General features: G+C 52.5%; 1 protein-coding gene across 1 annotated transcript in view; it reads right to left on the bottom strand.

Moving 5' to 3' along the window:
* Positions 1-10,459: 10,459 nt before the first annotated feature.
* Positions 10,460-16,103, bottom strand: part of LOC144736259 (la-related protein 1B-like) — a 58,842-nt gene continuing 53,198 nt past the window's right edge. Inside the window, exon 19 of the mRNA XM_078618882.1 lies at positions 10,460-15,792. Within this exon, the coding sequence (XP_078475008.1) occupies positions 15,403-15,792 (390 nt within the window). The 3' untranslated portion in view covers positions 10,460-15,402. The remainder of the gene's footprint in view (positions 15,793-16,103) is intronic.

Below are 16,103 nucleotides of genomic sequence, written 5' to 3'. Positions count from 1 at the left end.
CCCTTTCGCCGCAACGGCTTCCTCGCGTGGAAGGACAAATCGACAATCGCCGGTGCGACGATTTATGCCGCGAGGTGTCGGGTGTGGGGGGGAGGAAGGGGCGGGGGGCGTGTGGGAGCGATCGCTCACAAGAAGCCGGAGTTCAAGCGCTTTGCCCAACGACTGCCAGGGTTGGCCTCGTCCCAGTTGCCACCGTTTCTCCTCGTTGGTGGGGGGGTGGAGGGGGGGGTCAATGACCGCACCAGCGGATGGAACGAGACTTTGTGGCTGGGAGCCGCGGTGTGAGAGATTGGTTGAACTCGGTAGAAGTTTGCTTTCACCACCGATATTATTCATGTAATTTGGGGGGGTTTTGATTGCTGGAGGGGGGGTAGGGGTGGGGGGCACTGAGCTTGTGGTGCGGGGTCTGTTGGGCGTATTGCTTCACCAGCCGTTACAAACCTTGCCAATTAGCCGTGTCGGGTGGTTGGTGGGTTAACGGCGCATTTATTTTTCCGCGATCTCTTACGCGAAAAAAGCCCCTTTATTATAGATGCGGGAGACGAAGTAAAAAAACATTTTCGCAGAGATCGATTTCACACGCTGTCCCGTCCGTGTAAGCGTGCACATGTGTGGGCACCAGAGGGCAGCGCAGCAAAACGCCATTGTTGTACAGTACTCCCGGCATATATGTTTCCCTCCGATTAGCATGGTTTGCTACATACGGTGCGAATTAAGTTCGACGTTTAAACATTCACCAAATCGCAATCACCAACCTGGTGAAGCATGGGTCAGACAGCCCGCATGGCATGCGTATGTCCCTCATGCAGCAGCAGAATGGCAGCAGGGCCGTCACGTGTACGCGGGCACACGTGCGCTGTATTATTGGTGTGGAGACGTTGGCGGAGTTGCTTAGCGCACCGCACTGTGAGCCCCAGAGACCCGAGTTTAACTCCTGGCGAAAGAAGAGCCCATCAAAGGAGCGAGCCATGGCTGAATCCCGGCCCTCGGTGGGCCTCCCTTCAAGTAACCTGCATTGGCCATCGTGGTGAAGAGTCTGTGGTTTCTTCGGTAAAGTCGCGTAGGTAAAAAATTTAATAAATGAAAACAACTAAATTAAATCACGACGTTTCGGGCGCAACACAAGCGTCCTTCAGGTGGTGACAACGTGGCGAAAGCACAACCGCTTAAGTGTGTCTAAGAGATGTCTGTCTTAGACACCGTGTCTTCAGCGGTTGTGCTTTCGCTACGGTGTCCCCACCTGAAGGACGCTTGTGTTGCGCCCGAAACGTGATTTAATTTAGTTGTTTTCATTTATTATTATTTTTACCTACGTGACTTTACCGAAAAACCAAAGAGTATGAAAGCTTCAAATCTAAATCTTGACATCGTGGTGAAGTATGGTCAAACAAACCTTACAACTGACAATGGGGTCTGGAGGACTTTATTCAAAAGTGGTTGTACATTAGTGAATTGTCTTCTTGGTTCTTTCGGTAAAGTCACGTAGAATGGAAATAATAAAATAATAAAAATGAAACAATAGTGAATTGTGTTTTCATTAAGAGCATGAAAGTGAATTGTGTTTTCATTGAGAGCATGAAAACGGTTGCGAGGTGTTTGCGACCTCTCGCCCGGTATTCAGAAGGTCGTGGGTTCGATCCCAACTCTGACGCCTCGATATCCGTTTTTTCCCCAGCACATTTGAGTCAACATACATTTAGAGTATTTGACTGCTTTACATTTGCACGTGATGAGCCATTTAATTGGGCTCTCATTTGTTGATCGCCAGGTGGCTTCTGACCAGGAGCTACAATAGTTTAGTGGGCCTTGCCTGGTAAAATGTAAAATAGTTAAAAGTTATAGTAGTAGGGTTTTACCCTTTTAAACTGGTACAAAACTGACACCTTTATTCAACTTCTTGGTTCTTTCGGTAAAGTCACGTAGAAGGGAAGTAATAAAATAATAAAAAATAAAACAGTCATCTGGCCACATGGCCGGCCTGCTCTGGACCAATTTCTCGACCACATCAATTCCATACACCCAGCCATCAGATTCACCATGGAAGTCGAAAAAGATGGCAAGCTACCCTTTTTGGATGTCCTAATTAAAAGGAGACCTGATGGTTCAATGAGCTACTCTGTCTACAGGAAAGCCACCCATACGGATGCTTACCTAAAACCGGATTCCCACCACCATCCATCCCAGAAGAATTACCTCATCAAGACTCTATACCATAGAGCCCAATGCATTTCCGACCAGGAACACATTGCCAGTGAACTCAAACACGTACGCCAAGCTCTTAAGGCTAATGGTTACTCCGACTACACAATCAGCAAAGCCATCACTCCAACCATCAATAAGGATCCTGTTGAGCCTCTCAAGACCATCACCTTACCCTACATTGCTGGGGTCACAAAAAAGATCTCCAAAATCCTGATTAAACACAAGATTAAGGTCCGATTCAACACAGTACATAAAATCCGTGATCTGGTCCCGTCTGTAAAAGACGTGGTTCCAGACATACAGTACCCTGGCGTCTACAAACTAAGTTGCCTCTGTGGTAGCAGTTACATTGGAGAAACCAAACGACATGTCTCGGACCGCATCCGTGAACATGAAGCAGACTTGAAACACGGTAGGACAAACACCTCAGCCGTGGCAGATCACTGTTACAATTCAGTGGGCTCACATGATATTGACTTCTCCAAGACAGAGGTTCTCTGCAAGCCATCTGGCTACCATGAGAGATTCGTTCATGAGGCGATCCACATATACAAACACAGAGACAATTTCAACCGAGAAGATGGATTCCGGCTTAGCAATCATTGGAACGACGTAATAAACCATTTCGGATCTTAACTGATTGTGTTCACGTTTACGGTGACTTTCAGACCGCGTTCCACTCACCGGCATTGTATTCTCCGCAGGGAATGGATTCTTTGCTCCGCTGCAAGTTTCCTCCCACTACTCTTCCTCTTAGTATCTTTCACACGACGGTCAATGGTATAGTGTATAATAACAAATAGTATAACATTTATATGCTTAATACAATGTACAAAGTAATATATAGTATCGTAATTGTATAGTGAATATACAGCAGTGTGATATACATTAAGGTGGGTAGAATAATACATAGTGTAATATTACAATGTATAGCAATACGGTATATAATTTAATGTTGGGTTTGTCTATGGCAGTATATAGTACGGTGTAGACTCGTGTGATGTAAGAGAATAAAGTTTAGATGGAAGCATATTATATAATTTTTACGACGTAGAATTGTAATGTATTACTTACTGTTAGTAACTCAGCTTATTGTAGAGTATATTTAGTATACTGATGATAATATGTAGTTGATACTTTAGTTGTTTACGTGGTGGTTTTAGTTACTGCAGCTACATACTATTAACACTCCTTCCCTTCATGAATGCTACCCCTATCCCCTCCCTTTGATGCTGCTAATCCTGCATAATGCCTTGGCATAAATATTACTATTCACATACCTGCATTTCCCATATCACATACCTGCATTTCCCTTATCCCCCCTCCCTTTGATGCTGCTAATCCTGCATAATGCACGGGCATATGCAGTACTAATCACATACCTGCATTTCCCATAAATATGCTAAATTCCTCTTGATATGCATATTCTTTTTTCAAGGCTCCCCCTTTCTTCCCCCCTTCCAACCCAGCTTATATACATGCTCCAATCGCGTGTGCTGTTTCATTCAGACGCTGTCGCCTCGACAGACCTGGTTTTCACCTGAGGACGGCTGCTTGCGTTGTGGCCGAAACGTCGTGAGAATAATTTTATTATGTTTTATTTTTATTATTTTATTACTTCCCTTCTACGTGACTTTACCGAAAGAACCAAGAAGATGAATCCCTGCAGTCACGAATGCTTTAAATCGACTTTTATTCAAGGCATCATGTTTGCAATAACCACAACACAAGTAGTCAAAAAAGCAAACAAAAAGAAGAAACTCTGATAATGATAATAATATGCACTGTCCTTGAAGTTGATTGGTCCACACCCGAGACGGCTTTCTTTAGAGCCTAGTCCCCATTGGTGTTGGACCAGATGACACCAGAAGGCGTACAACTCAAACACAGTGCAATATCAGAGTTGCTTCTTTTTGTTTGCTTTTTTGACTACTTGTGTTGTGGTTATTGCAAACATGATGCCTTGAATAAAGGTGTCAGTTTTGTACCAGTTTAAAAGGGTAAAAACCTACTACTATATTTTGCCACTGGTAAAATAGACCTCATAGTGTAGTTAAAAGTTTTTATAGTTGACGGTAAAACGAACGAGCGGTTCTTTCTTAGTGGAGAGTGGGTTGTGGATTAAACGTCGAGACACGGTGGTGATGTGCTCTTGCGAGTGGGCTTTTAATATTGCAACTGCGGTTTGATGGTACATGGAGTTCGAACGGGAGCCGGAACCCACGCGTCGGCAGAAAGTCTCCGTCCACCGATGTTTGGTGTGAAGCGGCTCGCTCAGCATGTAAAGCGGCTCACTGGTGGTACTAACCACAGCAAACCAGCCAGTGGTGCCACTCACAACAGACCCAGCCACCAGGCACACCCACAACAGACCCAGCCCGTGGTGCCACTCACAACAGACTCAGCCAATGGTGCCACTCACAACAGACCCAGCCACCAGGCACACCCACAGCAAACCAGCCACTGGTAGCACTCACTCACAACCTTGATACAGTAAATTCAGCTGTGACGGTCCCACCTGATGACGGAGACTTGTGTTGCCTCCGAAACGTCGTGATTTATTATTTTATTTCTATTTGTTTTTATTTTTTACCTACGTGACTTTACCGAAAAACCTAAGAGTATGAATCCTTGCAGTCACGAAAGCTTCAAATCTAGAACACACAACAGACCCAGCCAGTGGTGCCACTCACAACAGACCCAGCAGCCACCAGGCGCACCCACAGTAAACCATCCAGCAGCACCACACCCTCAGGTGGAAATTCGATTGTGGTACGAACTTTTATTCAAACGGCCAAGTCAATTCTGACATCGCGCCAAAACGGCCGCAGTACAATTCCGCCCTTCCCGTCCATTTCAAACGAATCAAATTGCCGCGTGTGGCTCCCAGACCGTGCGATGCCGGAGTATGCCAGCTCAGAGGCGATTGTCTGCGTGTCGTGGTCCCGATCTAGGCTCTTGACACGTGGGCCAGGCGACAACGGGAGGAGGCGCTTTTCTGCAAGCCCCGATGAGTCAAACAAACCCCAGGGGGGTGGGGGGGGGAGCTGAAAATTTTCGCAAGAGCGGAGCGGCCAGGAAAATCGGGCTGCGAGCGCGATCCGTCGGATCATTATTTGAAGTAGCTTATTTTTTTTTTTACATTTCGTGGATAACGTCATGTTAAAAGGTGTTGTGTTTGTTTTAGCGTTGTATATTCTGTGTACTCTATGAAATTGGCGTAATAAAACCACACGGAAAAATAATATCCTGTTAAAAGTGCCTATTTACTGTACCGTACTTACTACTCCGATCTCGAAGATTCTGCATCATGGGGTGATGTCCGTAGCACCACCATGCTCTTGTTTCAACACAACCACCACTCGTGTTTGATGATTGCCGCACTGATACAGCCTTTAGACCAGTGCTCTCTGAATTACACGCAACTTTTCGCCGGATTGCACGGTGAATATTTAATGTATCTATAGCCGTAGTTATTAGTCATGAAAGATGTGCACACACACGTACGTAGTGTATAATGTACCACATATATTTGACACTAAAATCAAGCATTAGCTACTTTTCTTGGCCACACGCCTGGTGCCGATCGCCGGACTGGGTCTGCAGCCTTAGGAGCGGTTTTTGGCGATTTCGCCGGATGGGCCCGGGACCACTGGAAAATCTCGATTTGAAGTTTTCGTGACTGCAGGGATCCATACTCTTTGGTTCTTTCGGTAAAGTCACGTAGGTAGAGAATTAAACAAATTAAATCACGACGTTTCGGGCGCAACACAAGCGTCCGTCATCAGGTATAGAGGCTATATATGGCCTCTTGTCACAGCAGCCCTTTTGCCCACTTCAGCAATTGTTTCTTGCTGTGGTTGTCCCACCTGATGACGGACGCTTGTGTTGCGCCCGAAACGTCGTGGTTTATTTTAATTTATACCCACGTGACTTTACCGAAAGAAGCAAAGCGTGTCCCTGGATAACATTGGAGGCAGCCAGACAGCCGCGCGCGCCGGATAATCGATGATTGACTGTATTCACCCAGGCGGGTGAAGGGTAATCGATGTTGGGGGGGGGGGTGGAGGCGTTGGCTTCCGTAGAATCGACTTGTTTGTGTGTGGCCCCCTCTCTGCAACAGAAGCCGACCGGAGCGTAATGAACGCTCCCAACGCGGGTCAGTTTAAGACGCAGGAGGCTCAAGAACCAATGTCATTCATAATAGGGGCTTTTTTTTTGGTTGGAACGCGTAAATATGTGTCGTTAAACCCGTCACCATCCGACACAGCCAATTAGTAAAGGTTTGTCACGTAAACAGAACGTGGCCAATTCGTTACTAGTACAGCACACCGGTGTGTTGGAGAGTATTTTACAATCAGAGTACGACGTTTCGCCGGTAATTACAACCGGCATCCTCAGGCGGCAGCCAGCCACACATCTGGCTGCAAGCGGCCAGATATGCGAGCAAAACAACATTTCGGCCAAAAATTTGACCTCGGCTGGGTTTCATCCCACGCGCGGAGTCAAACCCTCGCGCGTTGGAACTGTCCAAGCGATTTCCTAACAAGCGGCGTCCTCTTGAAGGGGGCAGCAAGCCAGCGAGTACGAACTTCGCGGGGAGGATGAAGGAGGGGGGTGGTGGTGGTGGTCTGCCTAATGTCTCCACGACAATCTCCAACTGTGCACGCCCGATGCGATAGCAAAGTGCAGTTCGTCAGATGCGACGGTGCATTGCTCCAAGTTCTCACGTAGGCAGGCAAATCGAAGGTAGCCACCTTAATCGCCACAGGAACGCGTCTTCTGTTGTACTGACCGTGAAAAAATAACGTGATTATTGAAACCGCTGCGCTCAGGTGTCAGTTCTACCTACCCATTAAAGGGCACCACCACGGTGGCGAGATTGTTTTTTGGGTTGGATCGCGTAAATGTGTCGTTAAACCCGGCACCACCCGACACAGCCAATTAGTGAGGTTTGTTTTCACGTACACAGAACGTGCTAATTCGTTACTAGTTCAGCACGCCCGTGTGCTTGGAGTAAATCCACGTTACAATCCGAGTACGTTTACAGTAAGTCTGTGTAGGGTGGTGGTGGGTTTAACGACACTTTAGGGGCCGTCCATAAATGACGTCACGCGATTTGACGATTTTTGACCCCCCCCCCTCGTCACACGGTGTCACAAAAAGTCAGACCCCCCCCCCTCAAATGACGTCACAAAGATTTGCGCCCCCCCCCAAAAAAATATATAAAAAATGCTTCAAATCGCTTCAAACTATTGTCATTGTAGTGCGTATTTAATGTGGAGATGCATTCTGATGTTGTAGAAAACATTTATTAAAAAGTCAATTTAATTAAGTAGAACGTGTTTATATTTATTTAAAGTTTCGCATTTTGACGTGACGTCACATTTCTCAACCCCCCCCCCCAGGTGCGTGACGTCATTTATGGACGGCCCCTTACATTTACGCGATCTAACCAAACAAAGACCTACATTATGGATATTGTCGCGAAAGCCTACGTGTTAAACTGTCCAGGAGATGTTAACTACCTCGCCTGGTATACAAGAGGTCGTGGGCTCAATCCCGATCCTGAGGCCTGCTGCTGTATATTTGGAGTTTGCGTGTCTCTCTCTCACCGTGTTCGCGTGGATTTTAAGTCCGGGTCCTCCGGTTTTTCCCCTCCACATTTAGAATCAACATCATGCATCTAAGAGTGTTTGGCTGCGATACATGTCCACGTTATGATGATGAGCCCACTTCGTTGAGCTCATAACTTGTGATGGCCAAGGTCGTTTCTGGAAAAAAAAAGCTTTACAGCTCAGTGGGGCATTACCTGCTAAAATAAAACAAAATTCGTTTGTAGTTTAGTTTTAAAGGCCCGAGGCGTGCAAACTCAAACCACAAACTGGCAGCAATAAACTTTCACCATTTTCAAAAGTGTTTATATATTTTTAGTTGTTTTTCTTCTCATAACTTTCAGGCAGTACGACGCAAATCTTGCTCAATGGAACCAACACACGTCCATCTGCACAATTCGGGAGGGGGGGGGGGCTTGCAGTCTGAAGCGCGTACACATCACTACCACCGCCGACTCCCATCCTGCCGCGATCCGCCTACCCCCCCACCACCACCCCCACCGTCACCCCCTTTTGGAGGCCCAAAAGCAGCGCCCCATTTTGAACAAACATCCCATTCGCGGGACAACAAACGCGACAAATTGAAAGTGGCGGCAGTGGCAGCGTTGGGCAGCAAGGCCGAGCCAGGAGCAGGGCCAGGACGTGACCAAGCATCAGAAGGCCCCCCCCTCCCCTCTGGCTGCGCCGTAAAGAGTCGGCCACAGGGGAGCGGATGAGCCCCCCCCCCCCCCCGACACTCTCGTGGTGAAACGCCAAGGGCCGGTGGAGGCCCTAGACGGTCCAACGCCACCGTTCACGATGGGGCGCATCAACAGCACCGCCGCAACAGGGATCCTGAGTTTAGAACTTTAGATGAACGTCGTGGGTCTCTTCTCGTGCCCACGGGACCGTCATGGCGAGTGCCCGCTCGTCGACAGGGCCAGGCCCTTGTCAAGGTTGATGTCGCACTTTTCGGTGGACTCGGCCATCGTAGTAATAATAATCCTCCTCCCGAGGTCGGATAAATACGAGCAGAAGACGAGCAGACCACTTTGTGGTTGGAGGCAAGGGAGTGGCCTCCGCCACAGGCAATTTGCGAGTTAAATCTAGAATTAATTTGCGAGTTGCCACCACCGGCTCCGAGGCCGCGCCGATGGCGCCGTGACCGGTCAGCCCGCGTGCGAGCACTGCCCCCCATCCGGCACTGCCCCCCATCCGGCACTGCCAAGCGCGGAAGACTTCAAAGGGCGCGGAGGACACCACCCACGCGGGGGTTGTATTTTTTGCGCACAGCTGAAGTCGCCAAGGTTTGTTTTTTCCTCGGTGGGGGGTGGTGGTGGGGGGCCCTAATCGGCTGGATCCTTGGAAGGACGTTGGAGGAGCGCCCGCCGGTCGCTTCCGTGCAATCCGACCGTGTGGGGGAGAGGCGATGGAGACGCGGTGGGTGGGGGTCCATACGACGAATGGGCGCTGGATGAACGCAGATCCTGAACGCGTTGGTGGGCGTTGTTTTTTTCTTCTTCCAAACCCTTCGTTCCATCCACCCCCCCCCCCCAAACAAAAATACGACCACAACGGCGGTACGCGATTGGTAGGCGAGAAAATCGAATATATGTGTGTGTGTGAAGTTAAAATCGTTCAAAATAAATAACCCGACCGTCCGATCACATCAGCACTGCGGCTCAGGTGGGCAACAGTGATCGTAAATGGGCTGCCACAAAAATAATAGATATACTGTTCTAAGGCAGGAATAATGTACACACAGGCGACACAGATCACCTGTATAGCCTTCAGACTTTTGGGGGCAAGTGCTGTTTAGCGAGCACAACGACCGCCACCACGACGCTTGTGCCAGGCTAGGTGCACGTTGAGTCCACGTGAAGTGTCGAACGTCCGCTGGCAGGTCACTGGGCAGACCCAGATGCCACAGGTCGACTGACAAAGATTACTGGCTGATGCACCACCTGTGCCCCCTACGGTGCCAACTTGCTGTGCTTTAGCCACCCGCGCTCCGCTCGTTGTTGTGAGCGTCGCTCCTCTGCCCTCCGTTGTTGTTGGAGGGCGACTGCCTCAAACTGCCCAGCAGCGTCCTTCACAAGCCTCCTCCACAGAGGCCGATCTTGACACCGCTGGTACCAGTCATCGGCAAGTCCACTCAGCTCCACGTCCTCCTGTACCACATCATTCCATCTCTTCTCTAGCCCGTGCCGCGCTCGTTTAGCCCCCTCGATCCGGCCAAACAAAAGCTGTTTCGGCATGCGGTAGCTGGGCATGCGGGCTACATGACCCAGCCAACGCAGCCTTGCCTGCCAGAGGAGCTCACCAACGGGACTTTGCCCAGATCTTTCAAGTATTTGTGAGCTCCTCACACAATGCAGCCTGGTTAAACCCAGGATGGATCGTAGGCAGGCCAGCCTAAATGTTTCTAACCGGCGAAGATGTTCCATTAGGGGGGTCTACGTTTCGCAAGCGTAGAGAAGGGAGGGAATGACTGTGGCTGAGAAGACCTGAAGCTTCGTGCGGAGCGACAGACCAGGAAGCTTCCACACAGCGTCACGCAACCGATGAAAAGATCATGCCACTCGACTGATTCGGAGTGAGACCTCTGCTGTTAAACCGGAGCCGATGATGAGCACACTGCCAAGGTATAGGAAACGCTCCACAACTGCCCTCCAAAATTTAATGGCGACACACACACAGTCACACGCACGTCAGTCACACGCTCGCACTAAACTACCGTGTCCTCTTTGTAAACAAGCCACAATGTACTGGGGCTTCACCAAGGCGCTGCGGTGAACAACCAAAAAACGAACGCATCCCAAGCGAAAGAGGAGCGACGAACCGACCGGTGGGCCCCCAATGGGCCCCGTGGCTCTCTCCTCCGTTCCTGGGGCAAAGCCAAAGCCGGGCTTGGGTAGTTCCCAGGACGAAGCGACCGCCACCGCGCGGGGCAGCAGATTGGCACTCCCCGAGGCTGCAAGGGTTACCGTGGGCGGCACCGACGCTGTCCGCTGTTGTGCTGTATTTCTACGGTCCCCCCCCCCTCTCGACGCGTGACCGACGTGGAGGGAAAAAAAACACGTGGTCGCGTAAAACCCTACGACCCGCACCGCGTCGATTTTCGGAAGGGGCCGTCGCGCGTAATATCCAAACGGAGGTCTGGAGGGGGTGTGAAGTCTCAAGAACATTTAAAGAAAGAAAAAAAATCACCTAACTGCTCGTACAAAAAAACTATTTTTGAGAGATGCGAGGTTTTTTTTTGTCAAGGAAGGATGCAACCTCAGAACAATTCTCTTATTTTCTAGAAGATGCATGCGTAGGGGTGACCCAGCATCGTCCATTGCCTGCCTTGCCGAGAGCTTCGTTCATTAGAGAAAGGTAATTTGAAGTCCCCCCCCCCCCCCCCAGGATTGCCGGACATGACCTGTCCCCAGTGACACCACTGTGGTTATGAATGTACTGTACATATTAAACATGTTAAACTATACTGTGACACAAGGTGCATTGCGGGAGACGGCACTTAAGCCGCGTCACGACACAAGGTGCATAGTGGGGACACGCCGGGGAATTTTAAAACATGAACAGCCGCGCTTGGTCCAGGAAACGCTTCTTATAACGACTTCAGAGGAAAATCGCTGCAAATTATAGATTTTTTTGTACAGAAGCCAGTTTCAAAACTGCCGCACTCGCCACGGAAAAATGTAAGCGGCGCTTGGGCACGACAACATCGCTCAGCAGGGACGGCGGGCAGTGGCCGAGACGAAGGAAAGGAGCGGGAGACGGCCACAGGTGCACGCGGCAGCAGGCAGCCAACCGGTCGCGTCGCACCGCAGGGCCCAGACAGAGCTGGCGACCGACTGAAGAGGCCCATCCTCAAAAGATGAGCGCTCACAAAGATGATGCAAATAAAATATCACAGATGTGCCCGAGCGAGTGCGTGCAGTTGCATCTTCCTGTCACCGCACTCGCCATCGGTGACCCGAGGGGGGGGGGGGGGGTTGAGAGCCGGTGGCCCACTTCTAGCGGTGGCCTCCACCCGTCGCGATCGCCAGAAACGCAAACTCTCGTGCCGCCAGCGAGCGGTAGAAACGAGTGTCGTCGGTGAGACGAACCCAGGTGCGATGGGTGGAGCTAAATGCCGACAAAAAAGGGGCCCTTTTTGTAACGGCCACGTGCAGATGGGGGGACGAGGTCTTCGAGTGGATCGCCTCAATGTCGCTGGCGCTCGCTCAACGGAGGAGGAATAGCAAAACGACACCAACTCTCTCTCATGAAGTCCTCTTGTCGCGGCCGGTGGCAGCAGACCTCGACAGTGGCATGGCGCTGATGAGCACACTGCTGCCGCTGCCGTCACGCGCAAGGGGATAGAACTGTTACACTTTTTTTTTATTTTACCAGGTCAGGCCCACTGAGCAATGTAGCGCTCTTTTTCCCAGACCAGACCTGGCCATCACAAATGATAGCTCAGCCAAGTGGCTTCACGTCGTGTGGACATTTATGGCAGCAGCCAGATACTCCAAACGCGTGACGTCGATTCTAAATGTGGAGGGGAAAAAAATCCACGCGACCACGGGGAGAGACACGCAAACTGCAAATATACAGCGGGCGTCAGGGTCGGGATCGAACTCACGAACCCCTGCATACCAGGCGGGGGAGTGAACATCTCCTAGCCACCGTGGCGATAATGTCAAACGGGGATAGATCGTATCGATCGTGTCAGATGATCGCCGGCGGAAGCAAGAGCACACGAGTTTACGTCCGTGCGTGGTTGGCTTGGTATCCACTCCCGGCTACTCTCGTAGAAAAGTCTCCTGCGGTCCCTCCCCTTTAGCCGTGGCTCAAAATTGTCGGCTTCGCTGAACCCCAGCAATCTGAGCCCTTTGGAGGCCCAGGTGGTTCTGCGACAACCACGTTGCGTTCGACAATCGCCAGTTTCCATTTGTCGTCGAACGTCAACATGTATTTCAAAAGAGGGTTTTCAGTCGTTATCTCTCCAAGAGGAAAACAGCGATATCATTACGATGCACAGATTAGGCAGAACAGAAGCACCCCCGGTATTGCTGTCTTACGGGTCGGCCGCAATGGCAGCGATGCAAACACCTTGTTGAGCAACGAGACGTAGATCAACGTGACGCACACGACGAGGGCGAGCGACCACCTGCCCGAGAAACTAAAAGTTCCGTTCCGTGTGTGCGTGTGTGTATGTGTGTGTGCGCGCGGTGGTCAGTCTAACGCGCGGGGTAAAATGACCACGTGGATCGAGGGAGACTGAGAGACAGGCTCGCACCACGGGCCGCGTGGCACCGCGGCATCGCAACCCTCACACACACAGCCCATCACAAGTCTCTCGGCGGTGGTCGAGTACGAAAAAAAAAATGATGAAGGGCTGCTGATGGATCTGTGGGAGGTCTCCGGGCGCTTGTATCGTGCGTGGCAGCACAGGGGGCAACTCTCCCCGCCATCGGAATGTGGACATTTTGCTCACTTAGGTGGGGACAGCTACCAGCGGGGGGTAAACACGCAGCTACGGCAGAGTGTTTAGGCGGTGGACACCGCACCAGGGTCCACGTGATGGGGGGCCCCAGGAGCTGGGCCGCAAAGAGAAGGCGGGGGGGGGGGGGGGGGGCGGGCGGCCGCCGCCAGTCCAACCAATGCCACGGTGGTCGCGTCCCCACATTGGGTCAGAGTTCCGTCCCTGCGTCCATCCGTGCATGCGTCCATCCATCCGTCCGTTCCGCGCCGTCGCCAGCAAAAAAAACAAGCGACAGAACGCGGGGGGGCGGTAAACGCGGGCGGGGGGGGGCGGGAAGGGATAATCGTCGTCGATGGGAAGCTGCAGCTTGGCGAGGTTCCCTTGGGAAACGCCGCGTCGACGTCTCTGCCGCCGCACCTTGGCGGAGGGGGCTCTCTGCTCGCAGGGAGGCGTCGAGCGGAGGCGCTATCGCGATGTCTCGAGTGCCCCTTAAACCGGCCTCACAACAACGCCGGCGGTGGCGGGGGAGGGCTGCTGCGTGTGTGGAAGCGTGTGCCCAGATTTATTTTTATTTTTCTTGCCAAAAAGAAACACACTGGGGGTGGGTTTTCAAATTCAGCCGTCTTTGTCGGGGCAGCGGCGGCAGCGGTGTCCCTCGTCATGTGGCCGCTCGTGGTCACGGTGGACCACGTTCTTCGGAGGCTGCGCCGTCTTGCCGTCGGCCAAGAGCGCTCCCGTGAGCAGCGCCAATTCGGCACCCCCCGCCGCCTCCTCCTCACCAGCCCGCGCAGCTCCCCCTCCCCCGCGTCTCGGGTCGGCCACGTGAACGTCACCCCCGCTCCGCTCCCACATCCCCGCGCTCCTGCGTGCGTGCGACGAACCTTCTTTCGCGCCGTACGTAGCCAACGGCGTGCGCTCTCGCTCGCGCGGCAGGGGAAGCTTGCTTCCGGCAGCAAAGCACGGCCCGATGTGCCGAGGCCTCGAGCGACCTCTGGAATCCGCGGTAAACGCGATGTCCAAATCGCCCGAGCCCTGGAAGCGATGCCCTTCACCTTGGTGGGGGGGGGTCCTTATCAGCCGCGGCCTTGGCATCGTCCCGACATCTGAACGGAATTATTGTTTTTACGTCTCGCTAAAAAAGCAAGCCTAACCTCGCAAATGTGTTTTTGTTTATCCTTGCCAGGGTTGGCATTGAAGTGAAGAGTGAACATTCCTTACAACCTTGGCTTATAAAAAAAATGCTTCATATAATCATCTCGACGTACATAGTCATTTGAAGATAATTTAAACGCATTTGCAGCAGTCGGGGAAGACTTGGATATATTAGTTAAGGTTTTTTTTAGAGTTTTCCCATCTCTATTTTGTTTTTAGGTAATATATTACTCCGCTTTTTAAACTTCTCTGCGCCCGAGGCATTTTCGTCGTCACCGGCAAGACTCCACCCCGAGTTAGCCGATGTCACCTGACATCAAGCGCACCACCCGCCACCGTGAGCACGGCGCCACCGGGTTTGCGCCACCCTCAACCGCAAGGCACGGAACGGTGCGTTTGCTCCACCGCCGAAAAGGAATCCCGGGCACGTGGATCTGTCGAGCGACGTTGAAACAAAACACGAAGCACTCGAGCGGGTCGCAAGCCAAATTTTCCTCGTCCCTCTGCGCGACGTTCCGACGTGACGCGGAACGAAGGGCCGCCCCCGTCGCCCGCCCGCCGTGGCCACTCCGTCGTGCGCCGGTCGAGCCGCTCGTCGTTGTAAAGCGGCGAGGGCGGGAAGGGCGCGAGGGGAGGACGGAATCCGGCGCTGACGTGCAGTCGGGGGGCGGCCGTTTGGCCCGCTCGCGTCGAAAACGAGCCGGGTGCCAAGCAAACGACTTCCTACAACGGAGGGGGAGGAGAAGCTCTTCTTGCCAGAATTGTTCCCTTTTTTTGTTGGTTGTCCCGTGTCTGTTTTTGTCCCCATTTCTTGAATTTAACAGCCGCATGCTTTCAGCTTCACAGTACGTCCGCTGGCGGGGGTGTTCCCCCCCGACGCTTGCAAGCGCGTCATCGCCATCGCGGTCGTCGCGGGACGCCGAGGGGCAGGACGCGTCCCCGACTTCTCCCGCTCCCGAGTCTCCCTTCCGCGCAGCGCAGCTACAGGGGGGTGCCAGCTGCGGCGTCGGCGGTGGCCGCGATGGCTCCAAGTGCATTCTGGGATCGCGGCTGCGCATCCCGTCCCGGGGCCCGGACGGTGACATCGGCGGCGGCGGCAGCGGAACTTTGTCGGGCGGCGGCGGCGGTGGCGGCGGTGGTGTCGGCGGAGGGACGATCGGCCGCTCGCTGCGACACCGCCGTCGTTCCCACCGAGCGGGGAGCGCGAGCGGCCCCGGCGCGGGCGCCGCCGCCGCCCCCACCAGGGCCCGGCCTGGCGCCAGACGCCGACGCCGATGACGCCCGCCTGGCGGGTGCCTCCTCCGCCGCCGCTCCGCTCGGCGCCGGCGGTCCAGGTGGTTTCCTTCGGCCGCCCTCCTCTCCGATGGGGGGCTGGCGGACGAAGAGATAAAAAGGTTTCCTTCGTTAGTTCGCTCGTTTGTTCGAAGACGCGGCCCAAAACACGATAACGGCTCGTGGGTTGTCGATTGCGCACCGCACGCCATTTTCTTACGGAACAAAAAGGTAATCGAAAGTTCTGGCCCCGCGCCCTGCAGAGACATCAATGCGTACAACTGCTGCACTTTCCGTACGCTCTAAAATAAACACCTATAACGTTCACAAGCAGATGAGAACCCCAACGAGACAAAGTAGACCGTGGTCAATCCGCTGTTGGATGAATCCATCCCAATGCTGTGTGCATC

This window comes from Lampetra planeri, chromosome 60, assembly GCF_965212315.1.
Source record: "Lampetra planeri chromosome 60, kcLamPlan1.2.h2, whole genome shotgun sequence".
In the NCBI taxonomy this organism is placed as follows: Eukaryota; Metazoa; Chordata; class Hyperoartia; order Petromyzontiformes; family Petromyzontidae; genus Lampetra; species Lampetra planeri.
This window is presented reverse-complemented; position numbering and strand designations above follow the sequence as displayed.